Source organism: Epinephelus fuscoguttatus, linkage group LG4 (assembly GCF_011397635.1).
Source record: "Epinephelus fuscoguttatus linkage group LG4, E.fuscoguttatus.final_Chr_v1".
Lineage (NCBI taxonomy): Eukaryota > Metazoa > Chordata > Actinopteri > Perciformes > Serranidae > Epinephelus > Epinephelus fuscoguttatus.
In genome coordinates, this window is record NC_064755.1 from 28905495 (window position 1) to 28928601 (window position 23107).

The 23107-nt window shown below is 39.9% G+C and overlaps 1 protein-coding gene across 1 annotated transcript; it reads right to left on the bottom strand.

Moving 5' to 3' along the window:
• Positions 1-62: 62 nt before the first annotated feature.
• On the bottom strand, positions 63-21437 carry atp8b4 (ATPase phospholipid transporting 8B4). The gene is made up of 28 exons (XM_049575050.1): positions 21160-21437; positions 19330-19388; positions 16904-16962; positions 16701-16814; positions 16492-16590; positions 16339-16400; positions 13887-13959; positions 13625-13695; positions 13370-13449; positions 13066-13224; positions 12871-12959; positions 12591-12787; positions 12285-12493; positions 11156-11199; positions 10910-11075; positions 10625-10813; positions 10236-10351; positions 9731-9895; positions 9535-9646; positions 9345-9450; positions 7318-7459; positions 6739-6922; positions 6386-6609; positions 5219-5302; positions 4465-4710; positions 4250-4388; positions 4031-4161; positions 63-2765 (listed from the first exon to the last, which is right to left on the bottom strand). The coding sequence occupies exons 2-28, from the start codon at positions 19358-19360 to the stop codon at positions 2448-2450; spliced, it is 3609 nt and encodes a 1202-aa protein (XP_049431007.1). The 5' UTR covers positions 19361-19388; positions 21160-21437; the 3' UTR covers positions 63-2447.
• Between the last annotated feature and the right edge of the window lie 1670 nt (positions 21438-23107).

Genomic DNA, 23107 nt, shown 5'->3' on the forward strand with positions numbered 1-23107 from the left:
CCATCCATCCATTTTCTTTTTACATTTTACACATGAACATAATGTAGCTCATAAGGGCAAAGACAGGAGAAATAAATAAGCTGAATATTTTCAGGTTTTACATGTGCTTCAGAAGTAGTGATTATGGGAGCAGCATCACTTCGACATGTTTAATCTGGCTGTTACAGTGTGTTGGGGTTGTGCTGTGTTCAAGATGTGAGAGCCACGTAGAAATCAGGGTAGAAAAGTCCTGATTATAAGACCACACGCTGGGCTGCAGCTCCTGCACAGGAGCAATTTTCATTTCATTTTCATTTTCATCATTAGAGAGCAGTGGTGGTGGTGGAGGCTTGGTGGTCTAAGGCACACTGTTCTGTACTGAATGTACCTGCAGCATAAAATCTGTTCAGGGACTTTTATCACATCGTACCTCACCCAGACAATTTTCCCCTTTTACTTGTTATGGTTAAATATGGACTAAAAACTTAATAGATAGAAGAGAGGATGTAACTGTTGTTGGTTTGAATACCTGAGCTTTTTATAGCTAATCTCTTTATGTTGGGAAAAACCAAATTAAATCAGCTGTCACGTTTGGAGTTTGATAATGATCATTCAAATGTTGCACAGCAACTGTGCATTGCTTTAACTGAGTGATAAATCAGTATTTTGAACTGGATTTTTTTTAAGGATATCAGATTCAAGCCATGTATTCCAGCTCACACATTTGTTTGAATAAACTCAAGCCAGAGGAGCTGTTTAATATCAAATAAGAAAGCTTGATCTTTAACAGGAACCATACAAGGCACAGCACAGGGCGAACAGAGAGATACTGTTTATTGGCAAAATAAGGAGTCAGTAAAATGTATTTAACATGGAAATAGACATGTTTTTTGCACTTTTTGTGAATGTTAATTACACTATGCAATGGCTATAGAATAATGAAGACAACAGGAAGACAATTTGCTTTTCCCAGTTGCCATCAGTAGCTATCTCTTGATATTTAAAAAGTTGTTAGCTTCCACTTTAAATCACTAACTAAGTTGTGCTTATCATCATATTTAGCAGCTTTACATCAGTATTTACAGAAACACTTGTGTTTAAGCACTTAAGATGTAGGGTAAGAGGAGAGTTTTAGTGCATAGGCTTTACAAACGGAGGTCTATTTAAGTTTGTTGTACTAGTGCTCGAGGTTACCTTTATTTATGCCCGTCATTTATATGTTATTATTTTTGTGACAGCTAAAGCTTCATCTAAAATGGGTTGTATTTTTGGAAGTGAGGTTGTATGGGGTACTTATGCGTAGTCTATAACCTACAGTAGATGTCAGTTGGCACACCCCCAGTTTGGAGAAGCAATGTACTGCTGTGGAGGGGGTTAGCATTAAAATACGTTTTAGTCACTTAAAAAAGTCCCATCTAAATAAATATCAGTTATGGTGTACGCTATATTGAGAGTATTTTCAGCGCTTCACCTTTCCGTCAGACAGCCCGTTGTGACGGGGAATTCGTTAGTTTCTTAGTAAAGTTCCTCATCCGTGCTCTCGTCAAAGCAACCAGACTCCATTGACAAAAACAGTATTTTTAATGCACTGAGCACGAGAGCTGCTGGTCTACTGCCGCCTCGATCAGCCAGTTAGTTTATGATATTGTGTTACTTTGGTGAATCTGAACTAACCTTTTTAAACTCCAAAGTCACACAATAACACAAACACACTAACTGTTCAATGCAGTGATAAACCAGCAGCTCCTTTGTTCAGCAATATTAAATCACTGTTTTTCTCAATGGAGTCTGGCTTTGAAGAGAGTGATATGATGACTTAATTTTACAGTTGGAAATCACTGTCTGACAGAAAGGTAAAGCAGTGAAAATACTCTAAATATAGCATACTGATACTGATTTTTTTTTTTTAGGTGGGACTTTATTTCAGGTGGCTAAAAAAAACATTTTGTTGCCGACCCATCCACTGACTGACATCTACTGTATGTAATATACTGTCTATGGATAAGTACCTCATACAACCCCACTTCAAAAAGACTTAACTATCCCTTTTGGTATCCCAAACTTTCACTATTTATCAGAAACTGACATGCCATTAAAATAATATTGAGTAAATGCACCAACCACTTAAAGATCAACTTGGATCGGTTGATGCAGGAGGACAAATATTTATTTAATTTTGGCAACTCATGCATAATGTTGTCCTGAGATTTCCCAGCTGTTGCACATTAAACAAATGTCTGTGTGGACTTTATGTGTTTTCAATCAGCTGGCTTTTGTTTTAGATAAGCATGTTTGGATTGGCCTTTAACATTGGACAGAGTACGACCCAAGCTCATAAAAAATATGAGGTACACCTGTGTAGTTGAATTTGAGGACTCTGAAGGACACTCATACCTACTGCTCAGTCTGTGGGATCCATGCTCACGGTATCCTGTAGTATAATACACTATCTGTCTGTCAGGTCTGGTTCAGTCTGTGTGCTGCTGAGTCTGTTTTGCTCTGCTGCTGCTTTCTGGTGCTCCTGTACTTTCATCAGGGACGCAGGAGACTTCGTTCTTTCTCTTCAACATGTTTTCTATCCATGAGGAGCTGTGCGGGGATCTTCCAGGGGAGCGAGCAGACGACACTGTGCTCATCCTCATGTTTTTGCCTGAAGTAATCAGCTCTCCGTAGCCCTGTTGGTGGGAGAAAGCATACGCAGAGCGGCGGGAGCTCGTTCTGCGTACTCGCCTCAAGTTCTGCTCCTGAGGTCCTTGTTTCTTTCTGGACTGTTGGAGATGACGAACCTGTTAAAATACAGCAGTGGTGGGAGAAGTACTTAGATTTTTTTCACTTAAGTATAAGCAGTGGTGTAATGTATTGAAGTACATTTATTAAAGTACTGTACTTAAGTATCATTTTGAGATATTAGTACTTAACTTAAGTGGTACATTTGTTGTATTAGTACAGATTACACTACCCAGCAGAATATAAGGTAATTATAATTAGCGCCACCTTTACCACCTGCAACATTTAAGTGATGGAACACATTAATGCATCAATAATTTGAATCCAATAATATATTAAATGATTATGAGATGGGCCTTTTACTTTTTACTATACTTTTACTTTGATACTTTCAGTATACTTTGATGCTAATATTTCATGTTTCTTTTACTTAAGTTAGATTTTGAATGCAGGACTTTACTAGTAGCAAAATACAGTACTTGTACATTGTTGTAGTGCTACTTTTACATAAGTAAAATATCTGAGTACTGAATAAAAGTAACAGTATCAAACTGTAAAAACACTCCATTGCAAGTAACTACTTTGCTTACAGGATTATTTAAAGCAAAATGTACTTTAAGTATTAAAAAAGTATACATTCTGCATGAAGTAGCCTCCGTGACTGACATATAATATGACATTTTTAGATTGTTAATACTAACGCATCAATATGTAAGTAGCTGTCAAGGTCAAGGTGGAGCTAGTTTTGACCTCGAGGTCAGGCACTTCCACATATAGGATAAATCTGAGGGGTTGTAAGATGAATAATGGGGCAGGGAAGAAGGAAAAATAAAGTTCTGCTACACTGATCTGTACTGATTATATTCACTTTTTACTTTTCTTTGCTTCCTTTCTAGAATATTGAAGGATTTGACCTCTGTAGGTCTCAAAAAGTCATTTAATGAAGTTTTGAGGAGAAATATCTCTTTGGGGAAACTGCTAACAACTCAGAGATATCTGAAACGTGACAAGGAGACCCAACTCGACACCATTTCTTTTCAAGGGTCACAAGTCAAAAAGGTTGGGAACTGCTGGTTTAATCTTTAACAATGTGGGGTTTTTTTTATCAAGATGATCATCTTTTTTGGAGAATTGTAACCTGAAGGTACTTTAGCTTTCAGGAAAATGTAGCGGAGTAAAGAGTAGAATATTTCCTCCTGAACTAAAATGGAAATACCCAAGTACAAGTACCTCAAAAATGTGCTTGTGTAAATGTACTTAAATTAAGCCATGGGAGAAACTTAATAAAGTCTTTATCGCTGTAGATGCATCAAAGTTTTTGTACCTTATCTCTCAGAGTTGGGAAGAGGTGTACTCTCAGGAAGCTGACTGCTAAACCGGGCATGACACATACCACAGTGGTGAGCAGAATGACCAGCCACACACTCTTCTCTGATAGACAGTTACGTGCTGTGCCTGAGGACACACACGCATTTAATTATAATCAACTTTCAATAATCTGTATTTTTTTCTTCACATATATGTAAAACTGAGCCAAACTTACCTATGAATGGGAAATTACTTGGAAAGATGCCAAATATACCGTCACTTTGCACTGCAAACAATATGGCGAAGTAAACAATGAGGCTGCCCCATATGAAGAGGTGATTGACGGCTGTCCAGTAGTGTGTGTCCAGTCCAATCTAGGAATAGATACATTCATCATAAATGTTTATTTATCTAATACATGGGGCTATTTCTGTCTGTTTACACTCTTACCTGAACACTCACGACAATGACCAGGGATGTTGCTATGGTAACAGCAAACGCTTGCTGGTCGGAAAAGTGCGAGCCATCCTCTTTCACCATGACAGAGAAGGCTCCATAGGGGATAAAGAAGAGGAGGAATGACGTGCCCATCCCCTGCAGAGTGCAGAGGAAAAACTGGCGTTTGTTGAAGAGAAGGTTCTGCTGGCCCGGCTTGTAGAGGCTCGGGTAGCGAAGGCTGTTCTGGTCATTGACGTCCTGTAGGAAACAGATATCAAGAGTGTTATGTTATAATATTATGTATAATGGCAGGGACAGGGTGAAGCACTGAGGGCCTGATTGTTGCAGATGGTAAATTCAAAATGATAGATGAACAGCATACAGCATTGTTTGTGTGTAATGAGTTAATCAGGTTATGGGTTCTAGCAGTCACACATACAGGGTTAGATAATTAGGAATCATCATGACGCAGTAAAGTAGGTCTACTGTGATAAAATATTCACCTGTTTGACTTAGCAGTATCTTTTCTCAGCTGGAAAAATAAATGGACTTTAGTCCAAATTTAGAAATGAATTTAAAAGAAAGAAGATAATTTCTACTATTATACAAGTCAGTGCTTAATTATAATAATAACAATAATAAAACCCCACAGAGAAATGTCCATAGCACACTAAATAAAAAAAAGAAAACAGACAATTATCTACAAAAATACAATATGTAAAATAAATAACAGGACTGATTATCGTCACATATTTAACAGTATTACCTGATCAAAAAGTCCCATGGCCAGGACTGGTAAGGACGTATAGACTATATTGAAGAGGGTGATGAACCACTGGTCGTACACAGTCTGTGGAGAGAGGACAGTCATAGAATTACTGCGTCATGGTTGTATGTTGACTCATATTTAGCCATGACAGTAGACGCTGCTTCAAATATGGATGTTGCTGCAAAGATGCTACAAATTCTAAAACATGGATGCTTCACAAACACCTTCAACCCGGCAGCAAAGAAGATCTATAAAATCACTCACAATTAGTGTCACCAATTCAGTAAACAACCAAATCTCCCCTTCTAATCCCTCTTAATCTTCTGAGTTATGGCGTTATTATTGTTATTATTCATACAGACTTTACTTTGATTTTTCCATTCAGAGGAAAAGGTGCAAAGTTACAGTTGATGTCTCCCACTCTGAACCCCCCCCCCCAAAACAAAAGTGTCTAAGATGTACATGTATAAAGTGGTCAGGTCTATACAATCACTCAAGATTAGTAACCAACAAATGCCTCCCCTTTTGTTCATGACTTATGGCGTTTAATATCAGCCAGAAAGCAATTTTGTTAAACATTATGATCTTACAGTGAAGCTGACCTTTGACCTTTTGAATATAAAATGTCACTTCATCATTTTATCCTGTCAAACGTTTGTATGATATTTTGTCATAAGAGATATCACAAATGTGATATAGGAAAAGTATGGATGGACAACCCAAAAAAACATAATGCCTCCAGCCACGGCTATCACAGAGGCAGACTAAAGATAATGGCAGGTGCATGTAGCTAAACTCAACATTACCATTTCAGAGTAAAATTATCTGCTCATTGACAAAAAAGTAGACAAGGCCCTTATGATGCATAATTAATCAATCATTAATTTATTTTATGTGCAAAAAGATGACACAATTTGAAAATGTGACAAAAAGTGAATGATCCATCACAGGACCATCATCAGCAGAACGTGTGATCAGAATAAGAGACATCAAAAGGCTAACAGACTAACCGCTATGACCAATTAGGAGCAGGGATGTAGGAGAGGAAAGGTTACTGCATGAACCCATCAGCTATTTGTCAGTGTGTAGACAGTTTTTCTGTGGCGCAGGATTGTTCATGTACTTAATTACCTCAACATGTATTACAGCACACAGTATTCTTACCTGAGCTGAGAAGCCACAGAAGAAACCGTACCAGAAGTGAACCAGCGTGAAGCCAAAGTTCTTGTAGAAGAAATAGCACAGGAAGTTACACATGCGGAAGTAGGACCAGCGTCCGTGCACCAGCAGGAGCCGCCGTAGGTACCGAAACTGAGCAAAGGAGTAATCTGCTGCCAGAACCGCCTGCATCCCCTCCTGACCGCTGATGCCAACACCGATGTGAGCAGCTGAGGAAGACACACAGTGTGGATCACTGCCCTTTGAAACTGAAACAGGGGTGTAACAATACATCACAACAATACAGCTTATGTTTATTTAGCTTTGGGTCTATGAGTAAGTTCATTTCTGAGACTTACTCTTGATCATGCTGACATCATTGGCTCCATCTCCAATGGCCAGGGTGACGGCCCTCTTGTGCCTCTTCACCAGCTCCACCACCTGGGCTTTCTGCATCGGAGTGACCCGGCAGCAGATGACTGTTTTACACAAGCAGGCCAAATCCAGCAAGATGTGCTCCAGCTGTGGCTCCAGAGCGTGAGCCTGCAGGGGGAGCACAAACACCACACCTGTTAAACCTTACCATTACCCATCCTGTAACGTCAACCCCCTGCAGAGGCAACACCGAGCAACAGCTCAAAGTAACATTTCCACTGAGCTGTTGCTGCATCATGCACGCTGCTCAAGGCGCAGTGAGGGAGCAGGAAATGGATGTTAATGAAGACCTGTAATAGAGCCAAGGGCCCTCGGCGACACAGCAGCTCATTACAGACTCGGCACAGTCAGCAGCAGGTACAGAGAAGCCAGACTCAGCAGAGAGCAACACAACCACTGTTTAACAAACCTCAGGCACCAGTACCAAAATAAAACAAGCAGAGGATTAAATCATCACTCCAGCAAAGGAACATGCCTCAAAGATACACATTGGAGTAACTCACCAAACTGTGTCCATTGATGACTAAAGCGTACTCTGCTATAATGGTTTCTTCAAACACAGAGTCGTCTGCAAACATATCTGCCTTTGAAACGTCTCCTGCACTGCTGACACGACTCAGGCCCAGAATGTGCTCTTTAGCACTCCTGAGGAGAGAAGAAAGAAGTAAGCATACATTTTCAGTATGTTTGTAAAAGCTTTATTGAGCTTGTAATGAATGACAGCATTATTGTTATCAAGTGGATAGGATGTGACCTACAGGCACTGAATTTTCAAAATGTTATACTCAGTTTCTGTATCCCTACATTCACCTTTGGAGGTACCTCACCTATAGATGGGTGTCTCCAGCCTTGCCTCTCCCCTTCTGCTGTTGTACTCTGTGGGAGAGGGGCTAGAGTTTTATCGTCATAACTGACGGAGGATTTTGTTTTTACCTCCAGCTGTCAGTTGTCAGGAATAAACAGAGATTGCCTCCAAAGGTATCCAAAGTCTGGGCCTCTTATCATAAACACAAGGCAGACAAGGGAAAAACTTGAGAAACTAAGTGATGCATGTTAGAGCTGTGTTCCGTCAACAGCTTCAGAAAATACTTTGGCCATTAAGTTACGTGGAAGGTTATCCATGGATGACAACAGTAACAATTTCATTACACACAATCAAATTCCACAATGTTTCCAGACCTTTCCATGACTTTTTCAAGGCTGGAATATGTAACTGTGAAATTACTTTCCAGGTTTTCCATGATTGTGGGAACCCTAAGGGCCCTTACACATGCCGCGTCTTTAACCACCTTGAAAACGCAAGGTCAGGCGCTGGACGCTAGTTTTGTGGTTTCTATTGTGCCAGCTTTCAAGAGTGTGGCGGCAGGTTGCATCTGAGGTTGCTCAGCAACCTTAACAAGCACTGTACCATAGTGCAAAGCTGATCTTCTTCCTGGCACTGTTTCTAAGTGTGTAGGCCTATCGTCTGTGGGACAGATGTAAAGTTCCGGCAGCTCTGAACCAAAATGATCAACTTTTCTATATTTACCACAGACTGATATTACAGAAAGATATCTACTGTCTGTGACTGGTTGTTCCTCGTCACATGATGTTGTTCCTCGTGCACTGCTGCATTCCAAAGTGGGATTATCTTGGGGTGCAGCTGTCGCACCCTGAAAAATTGGCGCTCAGGAACGTGTGCCAACCATGACAGCATCACTCTGGCATTTGAGCACACCTGCCGCATGTCTAAATTCAAAACAATGAATTTGAGGTCACAAAAAATGTGCCATTTGTATGGCCCCTAAGAGCGTCATAGCAGATTTCCTCTAGACAGGGGTGGCAACCTGCGGCTGCAGAGCTGCATGTGGCTCCTAAATACCTCTCCAGTGGCTTCCTATGGCTTTTACAAAAAAAAATATATATATATATAGAAATAAATACTTATAATATAAATACTTAAATAAAAACTTGTCATTTTCAATTGTCACTGTTGTAATCTTAAAGTGATTCTTACATCCTCTAACTGTAAAAATGTGTGGCCTGTGCACTGAGTAAAAAAATGTTTTAACATTTCATGAACTAAAATGTGTGTCATACATCTACAGCCTGGAGCCTTTTCCCCTAAATTTTGCCAAACCTCAATAGCGATGGCTGGTTTTGAGTCTAGCTAGGCTACCTATAGATTTCAAATACAAGTCTTAGAGTAAAATAGAGAACTGAATAGTATGTGGATAGATTTGTTTTCTTTGCTGCAAAGTTACAGTATCAAATATTCATAAACAGCCCGCTGCAGAGTAGCCGCTTTGTGGTAAAACATATTAATGAATGCTCATTTAAATCCATTAGTGATGTTAATAGGCTGATTTAGATTCAAAAGGTTGTGTCACCCTCATTAAAAGGCTCAAAATGTTTTGTGGTTCTGGGCAGATTTTTATTTGTGGCCAGTAGTGGCTCTTCTGATAGTAAAGGCTGGCAACCCCTGCGTCAGGACTTGCAGTTGTTGTGAGATTATCAGCCTGTTCTGTGAGTGGAGGTGCGGGGGTGTCACCTGAGCTGCTGCTGCACCTCCAGCAGTGTGTTGCCAGAGATAACAAAAACCTCATTCATGTCGTCTCGTAGCAGGTTGCAGGAGTAGCCAATGTTCATCGCTGTCTCTGAAATGTTTTACACAAATAACATCTCAGTAGCTTTTTACAGTATCAATTTCTGGTTAAGTTAATTTAAATGAATTATGCTACCTAGTTTGTCTCCTGTGAGGACCCAGATCTTGATGTCAGCCAGATTAAGACAGGCGATCGTTTCCGGGACTCCTTCCTGAAGTTTGTCCTCGATTGCTGTGGCTCCTAGAAGCTTCAACGAGGACAGCAGTCAGTCTGCAGAGCCCAAATGAGATCGATCACCTCAATGGTGTAAACAAAAGGATGTCAATATTACCTTCAAGCCCTGCTCGATCTCCTCATAGAGAACAGCCAACTGATCCTCACGGTTCTCAATAACAGTGCTGGCAAAAAGAAGCTTCTTCATCCAAACATCAAAATAATCTTCATCAAGATCTTTGTAGGCCAGAGCTAATGTTCGGAGGCCTTCTCCGGCAAATTCCTGCAAAGAATGATCGACAAACAAAGACATGTAACAGCTGTGGCGTGCAAAGTAAGAGCGATGGATCATCATTCATTGCCGTGTCAAAGGACGTGATATTTAATGCTTAAACATAAGATTTTTCAGTAGAGACACAGACACAATCTCAATCCAGCTCTTTGTGAAATTATGATAAAACTATTGAAACATGAAATCACAGAAATCAGTACTATGTACGCACACACGCTGATGCTTTTAATACTTAGTCTGGTTTATCGATTTTTACAGAGCTATGAATACAGATGCATAGTGCACATATTTAATAATGTAGTTTGATGTTATCCAATTGAACAACACTTACACTGAGATGTTCTGAGGTAGTGTACATGAGGTCTTCACTGGATGGATCCAGACGGTCAAAGATGATCGTATCAGCTCCTTTGGAATAGAGTTTAATTTGGCCTTGTGGGTTTCTCACTATAAAACAGAAGAAACAACACAGCAAGAGAACATAACATTACTTTTGTAATCCTATTTGCATACGTACAACAAATATATGGCAAAATGCAAACAGAAGCATGAACACAGACACTGTCATCTTCATGCTGTTCTTAGAAAATAAAGATTTAGACTAATTGTCTCAGCTATTATTAAAAATGCAGGAGGTCAATAGAGAAACTGTTGGTTTCTAAATGATTCATGTGCGCATAATGTCATGTTGACTTCTTGCAAGCTAAAGGGAGACCTAACCAATGACACTCATTCTCTTGCGCACGTTGTTGAAGTCCAGTATGGCCAGCAGCTGGTAAGTGACGGCTCGTCCCATCTCCCACAGTGTGATGGTCTCAGGGGTTCGGGCCCGGAAGACAAACCCAAAGTTTCGCGCCGCAGTGACCAGCGCTCCCTCGTCAGGTGACTGGGCCTGGTACACCAAATTTCCTTCATGTTAACAGAAACATCAATCAGAACCACTTTGATATATTCAGCTATTTCTGTTATTACTGGTGCTGCAGCAGGACCGTGTGCACAGTTTACCTTCGCTCTTCTCCTCAGGCATGACAGTGTGACACAAAGCCAGCAGTCTGAAGAACTCCTGCGCTGCAGGATCCTCCAGTTTAATAGCTTCAACCAGGCTGCCATCGTAGAACTTAAACCTTCTGTCACACAGAGGGTTGAAGGAAAAGTCCACACAGGCTGTTTTCTGAGGAACCAACAACACAGTTATTATCTTTATGTTGTTTAGAATGAGTTTAGAATTGGTGCTTGTTTTGCCTCACTTACTTCTGTTATTTCCACCTTGTGCTCAAATTCATCATAAGTGTCACCTAAGAGAGAAAGAAGGGGAAGTAATGAATATCAGACGTATGCCACTGTAATAGGTAATCAGTTCTGTGCTGGGGATCAGTATAGTTCTATGTCCACGCTAACCCAATTTTCAGAATGAAACTGCTGAATAATTGCAAACATAATTATAGTAATTAAATACAAAATACATATTTTTATCTTATCTGTAATGCTGTTTATCAGTCTAGATTGTTTTGGTGTAAGCTACCGAGTGTTAGTGTAAGAGATATTGGCCTTAGTGATGTGTGCCAACGATATCAGTGCGCTGAGAGGAAGTGTCTATCTACTGCAAGCTCACCTAGCTCGACTAAGCTAACTAACATTACAGCTCTGCTGAAGAGGATGCCATCAACATTCACATCTTAACATTCTCTTGTCTGTGCATAGACGAATGTTTCCCTCTGCACGGTTGGCGGGTGTAGTTCAGTCACCAAAAAATGGTTCACAAAAAGGTCTGTGATTTATCTTGAGAAACCAGGTCAGGTCATGATCTCTAGAAAGAGACATTGCTGTTGAGTTTTTCAAATGTATATTTTGGCACTTTGAGCACCACAAGTCAAGTGGCGTCCCTTCAGCCGATACCTGCAACACTCAGCAACTCACACCAAAGCAATCTAGACTGATAAAATATGTATTTCTGATTTTGGGGCTCAACTGTCCCTTTAAGTTTTTTCATAAAAGCTGTACTGACAGAATTTTATGATATGAAGAATAAACCGTGAAAAAAAAACATTTAATGATCAGATAAATATCTAACTATCATAAAACTCTTACTAAAACACACATGAAAGTTTTTGGGTTGGGTTGGCAGTGCTTTAAGGTACAGTCGGGTCCTTCGCTATTCTTTGGGACATACAAAACATTTTTTGGTCTTCAAGTGGTGTTATGGAGGTGTCTCCTTTGTCATAGTCTCTTAAAAACTGTTGGTATTGTTTTCTCTGTCCATCTCAGTTACTCAAGTATTTGGTAACATTATCATTATAATTTAAAAGTGATCCAAGACCGATTTTAAAACAGTGATTAATAAGTATTAACGTTTTGAGGAGTTAAAAAAAAAGCTCCATACCGTACGTCTTTCCATTAATGGAGCACTTGCTGAAGACCATGATGTTCTGAGTGAGGGTGCCCGTCTTGTCGGAGAAGATGAACTCCACCTGGCCGAGCTCCTCGTTCAGGGTGGTGGTACGAGCTTCTGCCACAGTGTCCGTCTGACTGTAGTACATCCTCTGGTCCCAGTTGATGAAGTAACTGTGACCGAGCCGCAGAACCTCCACACTGAAGAAAGGTTTAATCACATGGTTTATTGAACAACATAACTTGACTTTTGGAGTGAAATATTATATGGCATTTTGGAAATAAACTTTGTTCTCACCTGACATACAGTGAGATGGGCACAACGGTGTTGAGGATGATGATGTAGGACCAGAAGGTAAGGAAGCCAGAGAAAATGGCGCTTCTCTGAAACTCATCCCACGGCAAAAACACCTGGAAGTTCCTGCCGACCCAGCTCTCCCAAACAGTGTTCCCAATGGCCAAAATAACTCCCATACAAATGAGGAAGGCAAAGATCTGAAATATAGATCATGGTTTAAAGCTCTTAGAAAACTGTTTTGGTTTATTAATGGATCACATAAAAGCAACAAACAACTTACCCACAAAACCAGAGTGTTCATCAGTTTATCGATACTCGTCCTCTTAAATTTAGTCCTTCCACAGTTCTGCATCAGTTTGGTTTGCAAACCTGTCGCAGAGGAGAAACAACTATTAGAGAACGTTGACAATAACAAGCTTTATGTCTAATGGATGTGGAGAATAAAAGCCTCAAAATAGTTTAAAAAAAATCATACCAGCAAATATGACCATCCCAAAACACCACTCAGTGTTTCTGAGAACACAACCTCGCAGCAGCATTTTCTCATTATCCAGAGGGTATTTGTTGTTTCTCCAGTACAAAGTTCCAGTAAATTTATCCAGCTTGTTGTTTGGTGGCTCACAAATGACTTCTCCTGAGGAACAAAGCAAATGAAGTCTTACCGACATCAGTCATCACTGCAGGAGAAGATTCATAACAGGGGTTAACACGTCCACCTGCAGAAGCTTGAAGAGTCACACAAATGTCAAAATAAGTGTATGCCTAAAGTGTCAGCTCACCATCAAAGTCCATCAGATTTGTAATATCTCCCAAATCTGAGGTGACGGTTAACGACTGACGAACTTTTAGATTCGTCTCTCTGTTTGGGGAGAAATGGAAATAACAAATTTTGTCTATGTTGATGTAGAAATGTAGAAATTACTTTTCTGTGAGAACAATCAACTACATGAATCACAAGGTCACAGTTTCCTCCTTTACACAAACAAACAAATGCAATCTCCAGTTTTACTTTACGTAACCAGTGCGGCACTTACCCGTCGAGCTCTGCAGTCTCAATATAGCACAGTCCATAGGGCTCACTACTACAGAGGAGGAGGAGGTCTGCCTGTGTGTAAAACCAATATGAAACACTCAGTGAGAAAAGGCAAAAAGAAATCAATTCCTGCACCACTGAACCCGAGCAGTCTCCAAATCTCCCAGCAGAAACCTTTAATTGTTGACCTCCACCTCTCTTATATGTGAGCACGAGATGCAGTATTGAACATCCTTTAATAACATACAAAACAGTTTACTCACAGCGACAAACTGATTGTTCTCTAGTTTGATGATATCTCCCACTCGGACGTTCATCCATTTCTCATACTGCAGACTTGAACATGAAAAACAAAGACTGATAATTAAAGGAACACTTCACTCACAAAATGACCATTTGTATATCAACGACTCACTCAGTGTTACATTGAATTCGTGAAGAAAACACATGCTTGTGTTTCTCACATGCCTCCACAGTGAAGACAGAATCAAAAAGAAAATCCTTGATGAATTGACTCTTTGCTAAGCCACGCCCCTTAGTGATGGTCCATCAAGCTGTCGGAGTAAGCATGCAGCCCACACTGTAACTAACTGCACTCCGTGAAGAAATATTATCAAATTTTTGGAAAACTGAAAAAGCTTTCTCAGAGAGAAGCAGACAGAGGGGTCTGCAAAATGCATTAAGAGGATATAACCAGGATGTCAAACTTTCTCAGCAGAAAAACACTGTTAAAAAGATGAAGGTAGTTAGAGGCTAAAGCCTAATGTACACATCACTGTGTAAAAATGAACCACCATTACACTGGCGATGGAGACAGAGGACAATGAATCACGTTTGTGTTTGATTTTGTGTTTGTACACTTTTCAGGGTCTGATTTGGGTTTTAGAATCAGGGAGAAAAAAATAATTTAATTGTCAGCCACTTTTAAGGTGGAATGTTAACTTAAAATGTTGCTCAATGCATGAGTTGATGACGTAAATCCATCAGCACGCAACGTTTTTATATGACACTTTAAGTAATGAGTGGATCTTCAAGCATTTATATATATTAATTTCGACAAGGTTATGTGAACTGCATATATTCTAATCCTCACTCAGAGACAAAAAATGTTGCGGAGTGTCGTGTGGGCTCTGGCAACACTAAACCCCCGAGCTTGCCTGAGAAAGACTAAATTTAATTTAATTTTAATTTTATTTTTAATTTAATTTTATATACTTTATTAATCCTCTGAGGGGAAATTCTTTTTTTTTCACTCTGTTGTCATTAAGACACAGGTTCGAAATACACACACGCACAAACAGGACCTATACATGCACAAAGTGGAGAGATGTCAGAGTGAGGGGGCTGCCATGGACAGGCGCCCTGAGCTGTTGGGGGGTTTGGTGCCTTGCTCAAGGGCACCTCGGCAGTGCCCAGGAGGTGAACTGGTTAGGTCTGCAATGAATAGTCGACTAATCGATGACTTATTGACTATTAAAATAATCGGTGACTGTTTTAGTAGTCTACAAATCGTTTGAGTCATTTTTCATAGAAAAGTACTATGAAAGTACCCCAAAATACTCTTACTGCAGCTTCTTACGTTCAAATATTGGCAGCTTTACACACTTTCCCATGACGGTGAACTAAAACCCTTTGGAGAGAGTATGAAACAAGACATTAGATGACATAGTTCTGGGGTATGGGAGAGACAGACCAACGTTTTTCAACATTTTAACACATTTTTCCATAAAAATAATTAGTCAACTAATCGAAGAAATAATCAACAGATTAGTTGATAATGAAAATAATCGTTAGTTGCAGCCCTGGAACTGCTACCTCTCCAGCCACCAGTTCACGCTCCATATTTGGTCCAGACGGGGACTTGAACAGGCAACCCTCTGGTTCCCAACCCAAGTCCCTATGGACTGAGCACAAAGCCGCTACTTTTAAATATCCCATGGAGAGAGACTCTCGCTGCAGCCTGTTTTATGTTGTTCAGAAAATGTAAGCACACAACAGCATTCTGTGGACAACAAACAAGGTGCAGAAGTTCCATCTATTAGGAAATACAATGAGTGCTGGATGGAGTAGTGAGTGGTAGTAACCCCATTTAAGGGTACTGTTTGCTGTGTAAACGCTAGGGTCTAGGTACCATGTCTGAAGGGTTACTTTTGGTTCCAAAGGTACCATACTGAAAGTGTTGGGTGGAAATGGGGCTTTAGTAATGGGGCAATTGAAGTAAGGGAGGGCCGCAACAGCAGAGCTGTATTAAAACAACAGTTTACAAACTCTCACACAACTTGTGCGGTATGATACAAGTCTCATTTGTCCAATCATATGATCCGTACTTCCCAAACACATGCATTTTGGCTAAAACATTACTATTTTCTTACATGCTACTGTTTTAAATCATGATGCTGTTGCAAAAATGCATGTGTGGGGGAAGTGCTGAGCATATGACTGGATAAATAAGACTTTATACTGCATCAGTTTTGTGAGAGTTTGTGAACGGATGCTTGATAGACATGCGAGACAAACAAGGTGTTCATCAGAAATTCAGCGTAACACAGGGTGAGTTATTTGACATGCAAATGGTGAGGTGTCTGTGGGTGAGGTGTCCCTTTGAACACTTAAACATCCTTGAACAGTACATATTGGGCACATAATAATTTATGCATGTGATTTGGCTTTCCAGCAGTTATACAAAGCATCTAAACGAGAAAGAGGATAAAGTACCTTCCCCTGATGAGAACCTGAGACTGCCGGTTGTTGACTTGCTGGTCGCTCTTATGTCTGAACTAAAGTTTAAAGAAAAGAGTAATTATTTTACCATGCGAGATAAAAGTGGAGCATTTAGGAGAGCTGTTAAAAGTTAATAGTTGCACTAACGTAGTCATCTGTGGCGTCCTTCACAGCTGTGATTACCAGCACCAACACCAAAGGCACGATGGTTGTGAACCAGGACAGAGAGGAAATTTCTGGAATAACCTTTAGAAAAGAAAAGCAGCTTAGCTCACTCAATTTCACACAGTGTTCCCCCCCAAAACCTACACTAATTAAAGCAAATACATGTCAACAAGACAGCTCAGTTCTCCTACCTGCAGTATCAGCAGCACTAAGAAGTAAGCATTGGCGACCCTCTGGAACTGCTCAAACAAGTTGATGGGTAGGAAGGTGAGGACGTTGTACTTTGAGGTTTTGATGTGATTGTCCTGAAGATGACACATTCAGAAACAGCACTGATGAAATAACCACAACCTACACCTGTGCTTATAGGAATCTGATATTTAGATCTACTTACTGCATAAGAGAATTTGTCATTGTAGTCCCGTGCGTTGGCTTTCACATGGCGTTCCTTCTCTACATTCAGAGAGCACACGGTCAAGAGACAAGTCAAAGTACAGAAAAATTATATTAATTAATTATTAAATTTAATTATTAAAAATAATATAATACCTCAGACCATTATGTTTAAAGAAACAGTGAGAGTTTTCATAGGGAGAATTTTGTACTTGTCTTTGTACTACTTCAATATTGTCGAAGGCTTTTCTTTAATCCACTGAAGCAGAGAGCATCGTCTCGCTAAAGGAAGCAGCCTTGTTATTAAAGTATACTGTACAGGGATAAAGTCAGAGCCCTCAGAGGCTCTCAACAGAAACAATACAGGTTGAATTCTAATTTTAATGTGCAGGATAGTATAAAGCTCCTTCTTTTCTTCCACTACCTCTTATTAAATGGGTTCAATCATATACAGTGAAACTGGCAGACATTGGAATCGATTGTATTGAGAAACTGAGGTGATCACTGCAAAGTATTGCATGTAGTACGTCTTGTCACTGCCTTGTGTCCTACAGTAGTGCTCAGTGTATTCCCGTGTGTCCACATCACCTGACCTCCAAAGTGGTTCCTTAAGGCCCAGACACCCCAAACAGCCATCAAAGAACTAGCAGCGACAAAAGACGAGTGCTGTGTCGCCTCACATCACCTGTGTCTTAGCCAAGAAAGTTACATATGAACACACTGCAGAGATTACAGCCAACCAGCACATAAGTCTCCACACCAGCAGAAAGCAGTTGTCTTAGCCTTACATTTCTTGTCTTGTGCACTGAGCTGAACTGACAGTCAAAGTGATTTCATTCATTAACAGACTCTGCCTACTCTGACACCGATTTAAGACGCTGAATTGGCTGAGAAAAAAGCCGACAAGGGCTAACGAGGGCCAACCGTGACTCACACACCACAAACACCAGGGTGACGCTCACCGACAGCCGACCATCGGCTTGGTGTGTCAGGGCCTTTTGATGTATGATGTATGAAACCCTGGATGTCTGAATTCGGGTTTGTGAGCCTGTCATTGGTGCACTGCCATGACGTCGACTGCTTATTTCTCTTTAAACACCATATGGACTAAGTTTCAGAAATCCACTCCAACTTTGCAGGGCATGATTTTCAAATAATAAGATCAATCACCTTATGATATCTTATAGTATATGTTGTGTGAGTCTGCTTCATTGGTTGGATAAAATACAGCTGTAAGAGTGTCTGGGACATGTGGACTCTGTCTCAGCCTGCCTGTTTTTACGCAAGAACTGAAGACTTCATCCGCAATTACACGCTTTGGCATTCATCTCATGGCTTGTACGTCAAGGTGATTCATTGGGTTCATTATCATTCTTAGTCGTGCTTTTTATACAGGAAATATATTCACTCACAAACAACACAATAAAAGCCATCTGCAACATGACAAAACCATTTATCAAAGCACTCTAAACTATTAACGCAGAGAAATGCCCGAGGCAGCCCGCTGCTAGATCTGTTGTTTCCAAACGAGGTTAAATCATTGTTGAATTATGCATAACACATGCACAGAGCTGCAACAGGATAGACCTCCTCACACAACAGACTGCCCTCGCCCTGCTATCAGTTACTATGACAATGAATTATTGAGAAAGGCTTTGGTCTGCTTAAACATTTAATCAGAAGATGTGTAAACACAATATTGTTTCTCTAGTACAAGTATTGTCTTGGTGTTTCCAACAGGCTGATTTCTGGAGAAGCATTTTATTTTCTTGAGTAAGACTGCAAGTTCAAACAGCGTATAGTGAAATGATTCATAAATGGCTCAGGAAGTTATTCAGACCATATTCCTCTGGAGTATAACATCGATACAGGAAGCTTTTAGATCATCAGTTTCTGTAGCTACACAAAATGTTCCTTTCCAAAGGGATGACAACTGTTCGTTATTTTATGGAAATATAAAATATACATTTACATACACTTGAATACCATTTAAAAACATGGAAAAATCTGAGTCTGAGTCCATCCCTGTGAAGCATAAGGTCACCTCACTCTACTCACTACCTCACTGTCAGACAGATACCGATGACAGGATGCTGCAAATGATAAATAAATGCACACACCACACACACACACACACACACACACACACACACACACGCACACACGCCCAAAGAAAGAGAGAGGCTTCTGTATACAGTTTAATTTAATCTCTTAAGCGGTGCACCAGGACAGGATGAGGAGTTACTGTAAAGCTGCCTGAGAGACAAGGTGTGTCTCCAGCTTCTGACAGACAAAAGATCAAAATGCAATTTACATTTAGCCTTTATCAACAATATACACACCTCAAACCTGTCTTCACGTCAAACCATTTGTTCCCTGTTGTTCTCCTCTACATCGTTTAAGATCCAGAAACAAAAGACGTCTTACCAGTGTCAGTTTTTCTCCTCCAGAATGCCATCTTCTCCAGGGACCTCCCGAGGGTTTCCCTAAAATTCATGTGAAAAAAGAAGAGGTGTCACTGCATTATTACCCATTAGTTTTTATTTTTGTGTCATGCCAGATCATTTGGCCCCTCCCGCATGGGATTACAAGACACTATTACTTCTGCAAACATCTTCCAGAACACAAACAAACTAAAAACAATATCTCAAATGAACTGTTTGCATCAGAAACTACAAAATATCTACAGATTATCTTGACAAAGAGTTTCTTTCTTTCCTGGAATTCACTGTCAATTCAGCCAACTATAAAACTGATAAGATCCTGATGCAATTGTGTCAGGATGTGGTAAATATGTAAAAGAAGCTAGGGGGAAACTCACACAACATAAGTTACTGCATAGATAATATCATAATATCATATCATGTGACTCTACAGAATGAAGTTGTTGAAAATATAAAACAAGTGTGTATTTGTTGTTATTACCGTGGGTCTAATAACTGTCTGTCGAGTTACTCTAAGACACTGGACGACAACAAAGACCCCGGACATTGAAAGAATGGGTTCTAGCATCTTATGAATGTATGCACAGTAGAATAAATGGCGATCAGGAAAAAGGAGTATCTCCTCGGGACCGGTTATGGACTCATATCAACATGGAAGATAAGCCAACATAATTATGAACTCACTCTGTGATTATGCAACCCTGCAGAGTAATGTATGAGGACATGTTTCCGTTTGTTAGTTTGTCTTCTCTTTCCTTGTATTCTCGTATGCCCAGAAAGTAATATATGTGTGCCATGTACTGAGCCTTTCAAACCAATACAAACTTTAATTATAAAAAACAAACTGATAAAAATTTGCTCCATGTTAACTTCTAACAATAAAAAGCTACTTACACATGCCTGTATCAGTAATGACCCAATAATGTAATATACATATAATACATATAGTTTAGTACTCACATAAGCCATTTTGGTTCTTATGAGTACTTTAACTTTTGATTTATATGTTCATTTTGCTGATAATACTCACATACATTCACTTAAGTGACATGTTTTGCAATAGATAGATCAATAAAACTTAATTAATCCAACACTGGGGAAATTCACACATTATAGAGTGAGATGCAAGATGCAAAAAACAAAAGGTGCTCGAGAGCTAAAAAAAAAAAAAAAAAAAAAAAAAAAGGACAGAAATATTACAAAAATATAAATTAGATTAAATAAAAATAAATACAATAATAATATAATATAAATAATGTAATGTAAAAATATGAATAATATAAAATTATATACATTTAATACACCTTTCACTTATAGACACACTGTATGACCATGATTCACAGCTGCAGAGGACAACTGAAATACACACATGGTGTGTAGTAGCTACACTGACTGTAAAGCTGCACAGAAAGTGGTAAAATATTGCACTGGCATGTGGTGGAGTATTTTACATCGCTAGACTACTTTGACTTAAATAAAAGATCTGAATACTTGATCCACCACTGGAGGAAGCCACCATGAAGCATCTCCACTTTGGAGTGTGGAGTGTCAGCATTTTGCAGTATTGCAGTGCAGGGGTGCAGGTGGAGGACTGAGTCAGTGTGTGTGTGTGTGTGTGTGTGTGTGTGTCAAAGTGTCTTGTTTCTCTTCTGTTTATAGGAGAAACTTTAATTAAACTCCTGGTGTGAGCAGCAGCAGGTGAGTCCCCAGTGAGCTGTGTGTCTCCTTAACAAAAGATCCCAGGTGAGCAGCACAGAGCTGGAGTGTAACCTTCACCTGAGTTAATGTACAAGGATATATGCCGGTCTCTTACCTCGCACAAGTTTGTCACAGCCGCAGTCTTTTGTTGTCTCCATGTATCCTGTCATTTATCTCAAGCACCACATTCCGCAGATGTATCCGCAGTAAAGCTGTTATCCTCCTCCGGAATAAAGACGGTCTCCAGACATGGATGGACCCGTGTGGCTGGATGGAAAACAAAGATCAGCTGCGGGGAGTAAAGAGAAGAAGGAGGAGACAGCAGACGGTGTGGGCTGTGAAAATGGCTGCAGGGAGCCAACAAAAAGCGATCACGATATTCTGAAAGAGGGAAAGAAGAGTGAGACTGGTGAGGAATCAGCCAACTGGGCTCGAGCCTCCACCGGGGAGATGCGGGAGCGTGCGCGAGTGTGTGTGCGCGCGCTGCAATGAGCACCTCTCCCTATCTCTCTCTCTCTCTCTCTCAGTTCAGTTCAATCCACTAGACTTTATCAGCATGACGTTTTTTATGTGTTGCCAAAGCACAATTACAATGTAAGATAATGAAAACTTAGAAATAATTAACAACAATGTATTATTACAAAATTATAGACATACATTTTAAAGGAAAAACTTTACTCATTAAATATAAATAAAATAAACAGAAAATAAAAAGGCAGAGTGTGATCTGTGGTGAGATGAACTATATCCCCCTGAGACCCGAACTTTTGTTTTGTTTGCATTTCTCGTAGCTATTTCGGATCAATAGGAAAAAACTAAAAATTGTCAGTGCTACTTCTCAAATGAGATGATGATGAAGTCCAAATGTCTTCAAATGAGTACTTCCTAATAAACAGTGTCTTAGCTTGTACTGTTGCTAAAATTTGTCAAATTTCTTGCAAGGCACGATGGGCCCCAGTGCATGCTATTTTTACGGGCCCTAGTGCTAGATTTTGCCGCTAAAATAGCTACTTTATATTGTGTCATGTCATTACACTGTCAAAAGCGACTATACATTGGACAGGAGCAACGTACCGTACATATTACCCAGCAATCGTCTTTACATATCTGTAACAATTGGAAAAATTATACCGATGAAGAAGTGACAAAAACTGCAGTTCCTCTAATGGCCACTTGAGGCTGGCTCCAAGAGTGAGTCAACCCCCATAGACCACCATGTTAAGATGTCCAACTTTACAGCAGAAATATCGACAATGTTGACAACCTGGTATAAAATACAGTTTTGGTCTCTATAACTAATTGCCCTGTTTGTGACGACTATACGGTACATGATTTTTATATGTAACTCACCTATTTGGATTTTAGTAAGTCTTAAAGTGATGCATAAGGCGGGAACTCTTTGAGTGACAGGCCGCCTGCACACTTCTCCACAGCTCCACCCTCATACCCAAATTGGTAACTTCTGGCTCCAAAAAACCAAGATGGTGACGGCCAAAAATACTGACCTCAAGGCTTCAAAACAGGAGTCCACAAACCCGTGGATGAAATCACAGTTGCCATGTCTGTTATTTTTACAGTTTATTAAATGTACATGACAAAAAATACCACAGAAAATAAGAAATTATTTTTCAAATTTCAAATGTTTTTTATAGTTTATTTATAGCTTTTATAGCTTATGTAGAATAAGCATATAATTTTGTTGCCACTGACTATTTTACTAAAAAGAAAAGATAAGGAAAGAGACAATAAGACATAAATAGCATCACTATCAATTTACTGTGAGTTCTTATTTGCAGTTGTACGTCCCAGCTGTATTTCTGAGGTGGCAATCTGAATCACTTGTAAGTGCCTAATCTTCTCTCCCCCACCCGAGGAACCCCAAGGCAGCCACACTGCCTGCACTGTTCATATTTACACCCCTGGCTGTGACATGCACTGACATACATCTATGGCTTTGACACTATCTTCTCCTAGAGGATGTTGCATTTTCTCTCTCTATCTCTCCATGAGAAGAAAAAAATCCCAACTGATTTTTTTCTAAATCCACTGGTCTAAATTTAATT

Coding starts and splice junctions, on each gene's coding strand:
- atp8b4 (XM_049575050.1), bottom strand. CDS start 19,360: ATGGCATTCTGGAGGAGAAAAACTGACACTG. Junction 16,401..16,491: donor AGGACGCCACAGATGACTAC/GTTAGTGCAACT, acceptor TTTAAACTTTAG/TTCAGACATAAGAGCGACCA. Junction 12,960..13,065: donor TGGGATGGTCATATTTGCTG/GTATGATTTTTT, acceptor CCTCTGCGACAG/GTTTGCAAACCAAACTGATG.